The following is a 7,081-nucleotide window of genomic DNA, read 5'->3' as shown; positions in this document are numbered from 1 at the left end:
TGAGGAGTGACTGAGTGAACCTGAGGAGTAACTGAATGAACCTGATGAGTGACTGAATGAACCTGAGGAGTGACTGAATGAACCTGAGGAGTAACTGAATGAACCTGATGAGTGACTGAATGAACCTGAGGAGTGACTGAGTGAACCTGAGGAGTGACTGAATGAACCTGAGGAGTAACTGAATGAACCTGATGAGTGACTGAATGAACCTGAGGAGTGACTGAATGAACCAAGCAGTAAATAAACCGAATTAGTGATTATTAAAAACAGAAGTGATCTGACTGGTTCAGTCCTGACTCTGGTCTCTGATTGGTTCAGTCCTGACTCTGGTCTCTGATTGGTTCAGTCGAAGGCAGACAGGTCTGAGGACTGATCTGAGGTCAGCTCACCTTGAACTCGTCTTTCAGGATGAGAACGATGAGCTCAAACGCTGCTCCGGCTCTGAAAGGCATCTTGTAGATGATCTCCTCCCAGCCCCAGCGCTGGTTCTTCATGGAGTTACAGACGACCCGGGACGTGCTGATCCTCGGGTTGAAGTGAAAGGCCACGTCGGCCCGCGGCTCCACGCTGCTGCCGCAGGTAAAATCTACCTGGAACCTGTGGGAGGTAAGAGGAGGCGAGCTGAGAGTCTCACACTGAAGATCTCTGAGCTGCTACAGGAACAGAAGCTCACCTGTCGGCGTCGGCCGACACCGTCCCCTGGATGAGAACCATCTCCCCCGGCAACAAACCGCCCAGAATCGTCCCGGCAAACGGGATGGACTGAACACCAACAGAAAAAAAAGACTTTGATTTATTTAATGATCTATACAACAGATCCTGAAGTTTAAGGTCATAAAAACAGGGGAGGTAAAACTCTTCAGATCTCAGCATCATGAGCTGAAGATCTTTAATAAAAGAGCTTCAGGCCAGCAGATGAACTTTGACCCTTTAATAAATATAATCCAGTAAAACTGGACCTGAGATGCTTCATCAGCTTCTTTTGTCTGAATGATTTGTATTTAGCTCGAAGTTAAAGAGCTAAATTGACAAAAAAAACTGGAGTTACAATGAATAAAAACAAACTTTAATAAAACCTGGAGGTTGATTAAGAGTCCAGGATTAAAATCAGGCTTTTGGGAGGAAAATGTAAGGAAATACAACACTGACAGCTTCACAGTCAAAGTAATTTTTTAACCAACTTTAAAACTTTTATAAGCCGGAAGTCGTTCCAGTTAAAGACAAAAAAACAGAATTTTCTTTGTTAAAACTGTTGTTGTGGATAATATAATCTACAGGTAAATCAAACAAAGTGAGAAAATATGTTTTCACGCCTTTTAAAAAAGTTTATCAAACTTTAAACAGCCGCTCTCAGTTTAGCGCAGTTAGGCTAACATGCTAACAGGCTAACACGCTAACTCTGATAAACTTTAATTTCAATTTTAAAAATAAAAACTGTTTCAGGACGAAGTGCAAACTGAGAAGGAATGAAAGTCAGACTCTCACCGGGTTTGAGAACATTTGTCTCGGGGTGGTAACCGACATCCTGACCCAGAAACTGAAGTCGTGCTGCTGTTTGTTTATTTCGTCTCAAGCAACGTTGGCGGAAGTGACGTCGTCAGCGAGGAGAAACCCGGAACACTACTTTTAACCGAGACTTCCGGGCGACAGTCGTTGAATTTTCTAAGCATTTATACACTTATTTTATCACAAACGTTTTTTTATGTTTAGGATTTTAATTTATAACATATTATTTTAAGGTGGTGACGTCACTGTCAGGTTTAGTAACAGAACCAGGAAACTTAAAAGATTTTATTTTTTACTAAAGGCTTCAAATATCTTAGCTGTTCAGATGAGACCTTTTTCTTTTTAGCTTTAAAAATAAACTTTCCCAACAAAATAATGTTGACTTTTAAATCTGTTTCAGTCAGTAACTTAGAAAGTTTCAGAGTTTTAAATTATAGTACTAAATGCAGCCAAGTCTACTAATGATAATTTTACCAATACTACCAGTAATGTAAACACTAATTCTGCTATTGCTTTCACTAATTTATTTATTCTTTTCTCCATCTCTGCTGTCAGATTCATCAGAACCAAAACAAACGGAATTGTCGGAGGTTAAAATCGGAACGAAACTAAAATTACTACTCAATCAGTTGATCAACTGATCTGTTGTGTCACTGTTAATAAATTATAATTTTACTCAGACATTCGGATTTTGTCACATATAACAGCTTTTAGTAGAAAATGGAAATAAAACATTAAAATCATCCCTTTAAAGTAAAACCACAGCTGAAGTTTCTGAACTGCAAGTTTAATGAAGAACTGAGGCGTTTTCAAGCACACAATGTGACTTTATTGAAAAATCCTACATCTATGTACATATTTATGTACACAGAACAGTTAAAAATAAAAAAACCAGCTGAGATTCTTGAGTTATTTACAACAGGAGGCAGGAAGGTCCAGATCCGGGTCCTGGTTCTGGTCCGATCGGGTCAGTGTCACTCCCACAGGTGAGACTCTGCACCTGATCATCAGTTCATTTAAAGGTTGTTAGAGTTTTGATTGTTCCACTGAGAGACACAGCGTCTCAGAAGTCTGCGTCCAGCCTGAAGGCGTTGTCTGTGGGACCCGACATGACCCCCATCCTCTGGTACTCCCCGACCCGCTTCTCAAAGAAGTTGGTCTTTCCCTCCAGAGAGATGTTCTCCATGAAGTCGAAGGGGTTCTCCGCCCGATAGACCTGCAGAGACAAACCAGGACAGGTTAGATCCTGGACTCAGACCTGAGTGAGACCACCCGAGTATAGTGGGACTGCAAGTCCGTTCAGTCAGGCGTCTGTGTCGCGCTGCTGCTGATTCTGATGGAGAACCACATGTTCCTGATCAGGTTCTGCAGCAGCACTCAGCCCCCATCATCTGGCTGAGGTCGGTACCCCTGCGCCTCTCATCATCACACGGCTGCTGATCCCGGGTCAGAGCAACTACAGGTCTGGTTCTGTTACCTTTGAGAAGCCGAGCTCCAGCAGCAGCCTGTCGGCCACAAACTCGATGTACTGCTTCATCATGTCGCAGTTCATCCCGATGAGCTTCACGGGCAGAGCGTCGGTCAGGAACTCCTGCGCACACACACTCCCATTAACAGCAGCAGGGGAACCAGAGCTCTTAGAATGTAGAGAAGTCACTGAAACCCCACCTGCTCGATCTCCACAGCGTTCCTGATGATCTTTGTGACGGTTTCTGAGGACGGCTTCTTCACCAGGTGCTTGAACATCAAACAGGCGAAGTCACAGTGCAGACCCTGAACGCAACACAGACAATTTGATCTTCAGCTCCAAATAAAACCGCTCAGATGAGCTTCAGCTGTCAGATAATCGATCAGTCACTGATCGGTGTGTGTGTGTTCACCTCGTCTCTGCTGATGAGCTCGTTGCTGAAGGTCAGACCGGGCATCAGGCCTCTCTTCTTCAGCCAGAAGATGGAGGCGAACGAACCAGAGAAGAAGATTCCCTCCACAGCAGCGAAGGCCACCACACGCTCTCCTGATCGATGAAACATGATCAACGTCAGCAGGATGAGTAGATATTTATTCTAAACAGTAAAATAAAAGTAAAAAGCTCTCAGGAAGAACCCATCCTGCTGCTCCACCTCCTTCAGCAGGATCAGCGACATCATAGTGGGCGGGGCTTACCATAGGTGGCGTTCTTGTTCCCGATCCAGTTGAGCGCCCAGTCAGCCTTCTTCTTCACACACGGTAGAGTCTCGATGGCGTTGAACAGGTATTCTCTGTGGGCCATTGAACGCACCGTCAGACAGGAAGCAGTAACGGACCAGGAATGTTCTGGTCCCAGGTAGGCAGCAGCAGCAGCTCACCTCTCTGAGGGCTCCTTGATGTAGGTGTCGATCAGCAGGCTGTACATCTCAGAGTGGATGTTCTCCATGGCGATCTGGAAACCATAGAAACACCTGGCTTCTGTTACCTGAACTTCCTGCGTGAAGCGTTCCACCTGGAAGAGAAGAAGAAGGAAGAAGTTGAGAAAGCTGCTCAAACCTGAAGAACCAACACAAGAACCAGCAGCTGCTTACTCACCAGGTTCTCGTTGACGATGCCGTCACTGGCGGCGAAGAAGGCCAACACGTGGGAGATGAAGTAGCGCTCTTCATCCTTCAGAGACTCCCAGTGCTGCAGGTCCTTGGACAGATCCACCTGAACACAAGAGGCTCGTTAACGTGACATCATCCAGGAGGTTCTAACGAGCTTCAGAGCAGCTCCGGCTCACCTCCTCTGCCGTCCAGAACGAAGCCTCTGCCTTCTTGTACATCTGCCAGATGTCGTGGTACTGGATGGGGAAGACGACGAAGCGCCGAGGGTTCTCCTTCAGCAGCGGCTCCTCTTCCTCCGTGCTGCTCTTCTTCACTGCTTTGGACTGGAAAACAACAAACAACCAAACAGTCAGAACCCACAGAACGACCCGACCCATGTTCCTGTAGGTTTACAGTTTATCTGTGACACATTTAAAACTGTTAACTCATCACAAGGTTATTGTCCAAATAAAAAAGACAGATTAAAGTTAATTTTAAACTTAAACTCACTCCTAGGGACAAGTTAGTCTCCAATCAGCCTAAAATGACCAGGGGTCTCACCATAACAAATTCTGTTTGCTGATTAATTGTCTCAGAAGTTGTGTCAAAGATTAATAAACTGACCGACGTCATTGATTTAGTTTTGAAAAAACGTTGTTTAACTTTTGGTTCTTACTCTTGAAAAACATTTTTGTGGTCTGCCACCCGCTTAACTCCCGAAATGTTCCGCCACATTGCTAATGCTACTCCCCAATTACTCCTGTTTCTTCTTCTTCTTGATTTTTATTGGTGGTTGGTAAACAACTGAAGGAATCAATACCGCCACCAACTGGTAAAGAGTGTCTGCTAAACTTTTCTCCTTCTTGCATTTAGCAGCAACTCGAGCACATTGCTGCCCCCTATATGTCAGGAGGACAAATAACACCTTTTCTGTTCAAACTGACAACCCGCCACAGTGGCGTGTGTGTTGATCAAATTCATCCGCCACTTCAAATATTTACCCGCATTTGTCCGGTGGCGGGGGCTGATTTCCACCCCTGACCAAAACCAAAAATGACTCTCAACCTAGGTTCTGCTCGGAACCCGCTCGGAACCGCCCGGTACCGTGGGCTCACTCACCGCCTCGCTGAAGATCTTCCGGGCCGTCCTGGAGCTCAGGACGCGGCTGCTGCTCAGCGCCGGAGGCTGGGAGGAAACAGAGACAAGACGGCCTTCATCAGCTTCACTCCGTCATCAGTTCACTCATTCACCCACTGATGGCGGGAAGACACTCTGCAGCCTCAGGCTGACAGCGGGGTGGCCATCACTCCGGCAGGCAGTGCCTTGCTCAAGGGCTGCCGCATATTGTGACCGTAGGAGGCGCTGTTGCGAACATGCTACGCCAAAAACGTAAGCTAACTCCGCCAAAACTTACGCTCCTGGCGTACCGCGCTCTTTTTTCTTCGCGGTTGTTATGATGTAACAGCGCCTCCTACAGCCACAGGATGAACCCCTACCCCCCGAGCCGCCCTCGGCCGGTCAGTACGGAGGAACATTAACACATAAAGCGATAAAGAACCGTTCTTACCGTGTTCTCCTTGTCCAGAGACACAGCGTCCATCTTGTCGCTCAGACTGTTGTTGTTCCTGACGGAGAGCGGGGAGCGCGCGGACATCATCCTGACGGAAATACTAAAATTAATAAACTAAAAACGAAGAGAAGCTAACAGCACAAAGAGCTAAGCTACAGCGAGAGGACAGAAGAGGACAGGACACAGAAGACGACAGAAGAATGAAGCGGCGGTTCTCCGCTGTCTCTTTATGGATATCATGGCGGGAAACTATCCGAACAATCAGGAGCTCTGGTGCTGGACACGTCACATGTGGGAGGCCCGCGGGAAAATCAAACCGTTCAGTTACAAAACCTTCATTTCTAAAAGATTAAAACCTAATATCATCAAACATTCAGTTTGAACAGAAACGTCCTTCAGCCTGAGATAAAAACACATCAATCTCAAATAAAAAACAACTTTAAATCCAATAAAAAAACTGATTTTACTCATCTAACCTTTTTATCCTTAAAATAACTCATTAAACATTTACTGACACCTACAGTAGTTTAGGAAACTTGTAAGGTTTGTTTAAAGAAACATTTTTAATGTCAAACTGCAGTGAAATGTTTATAAATCGGGTATAAAAGTCTCTGACTGCCTTAAAGTTTGTTTGTTGTCTTTATTTCTGAATTAACGGCGCTTTATTTAAAAGTTGATGCTTCGGAGCTGATAATAAAACGGTGAATTGACTGAAAGGTGATTTAATTTAAGTTTATTTGTGTTTTTTCGCGGCTGCCGCGCTTTTTCTTTTGTTTCTGTCAGAAAGGCGGAGACTTTCCTCAGCTGTGAGCGGGTTTATTAACGCTCATATCAGCCAGGCTTCAGGGTCAGAAGATGCTCTGAAAGGCTGGCGATAAATGAACACATGAACAGTAACGTCAGCAGATTAACGCGTTAGTCACTCCTTCCGGGTTCATTCCGGTACATTTTCTGTTAATGATAACCTGTAGCTGTTCGAAATTCTCATAAAAATCATTTATTTTACCTGAAACAGAACTTTTCCCTCTAAAAAACCTGCTGTTTTGAAACGGACCGCCACGATCAACTGTTTCCGGTTTCCGGTTCCGGGGGGCAGCAGCGCCCCTGCAGGCCGGGAGGAAAATACACTCTGATCAAAATCTTAAGACCAGTTAAAAAATTGCAAGAATTTGCATTTTGCACTGTTGGATCTTAAGAAGGTTCTAAGTAGAGCTTCACAATGTTAAAAGAAGAAATCAGTGCAAGAGACAAGAACTTTTGAGCAGGGAATTAATTGAAAACTGCATTTACACTCAAACATGATTTTTTTCAGCTGATCAAAAGTTTAAGACCATAGCTCAAAAAAACCCGAAAACACCCCAAAACAGAAATCAAAGTGTCAAAAAAAAAGGACTCAGTAATGAGTAGCTCCACCATTCTTGTTGATGACTTCAAACAATCGTTTAGGCAT

At 44.8% G+C, this 7,081-nt stretch overlaps 2 protein-coding genes across 3 annotated transcripts in view; both read right to left on the bottom strand.

The window, feature by feature from the left end:
* Positions 1-1,614, bottom strand: part of LOC108249684 (galectin-8-like) — a 5,869-nt gene extending 4,255 nt beyond the window's left edge. The window contains exons 1-3 of the mRNA XM_017439221.3: positions 1,486-1,614; positions 674-762; positions 390-597 (exon numbers count right to left, since the gene is read on the bottom strand). Coding sequence (XP_017294710.1) covers positions 390-597; positions 674-762; positions 1,486-1,524 — 336 coding nt within the window. The 5' untranslated portion in view covers positions 1,525-1,614. The remainder of the gene's footprint in view (positions 1-389; positions 598-673; positions 763-1,485) is intronic.
* A 698-nt stretch (positions 1,615-2,312) lies between these two features.
* Positions 2,313-6,734, bottom strand: LOC108249673 (ribonucleoside-diphosphate reductase subunit M2). 2 transcript variants are annotated; one of them, XM_017439211.3, is made up of 11 exons: positions 6,638-6,734; positions 5,629-5,719; positions 5,181-5,246; positions 4,259-4,405; positions 4,069-4,185; positions 3,852-3,985; positions 3,670-3,764; positions 3,387-3,520; positions 3,175-3,279; positions 2,984-3,097; positions 2,313-2,722 (listed from the first exon to the last, which is right to left on the bottom strand). In XM_017439211.3, the coding sequence occupies exons 2-11, from the start codon at positions 5,716-5,718 to the stop codon at positions 2,570-2,572; spliced, it is 1,155 nt and encodes a 384-aa protein (XP_017294700.1). In that variant the 5' UTR covers position 5,719; positions 6,638-6,734; the 3' UTR covers positions 2,313-2,569. The 2 variants fall into 2 exon arrangements, with proteins under 2 accessions (XP_017294700.1, XP_017294699.1); XM_017439210.3 differs by lacking the exon at positions 6,638-6,734 and having other exon boundaries at positions 5,629-5,865.
* Positions 6,735-7,081: the final 347 nt, after the last annotated feature.

This window comes from Kryptolebias marmoratus, linkage group LG19 (genome assembly GCF_001649575.2).
Source record: "Kryptolebias marmoratus isolate JLee-2015 linkage group LG19, ASM164957v2, whole genome shotgun sequence".
In the NCBI taxonomy this organism is placed as follows: Eukaryota; Metazoa; Chordata; class Actinopteri; order Cyprinodontiformes; family Rivulidae; genus Kryptolebias; species Kryptolebias marmoratus.
The sequence above is the reverse complement of the archived record's forward strand: the minus strand, read 5'-3'. Positions and strand labels throughout refer to the sequence as shown.

Bases quoted from the DNA above. Each gene is read 5' to 3' on its own strand.
- LOC108249673 (XM_017439211.3), bottom strand. From the start codon at position 5,718: ATGATGTCCGCGCGCTCCCCGCTCTCCGTCAGGAACAACAACAGTCTG. The intron at 3,521-3,669 runs GTAAGCCCCGCC...TTCATCGATCAG, and splicing joins GAACAAGAACGCCACCTATG to GAGAGCGTGTGGTGGCCTTC. The intron at 3,280-3,386 runs GTGAACACACAC...TGTTGCGTTCAG, and splicing joins AGCTCATCAGCAGAGACGAG to GGTCTGCACTGTGACTTCGC.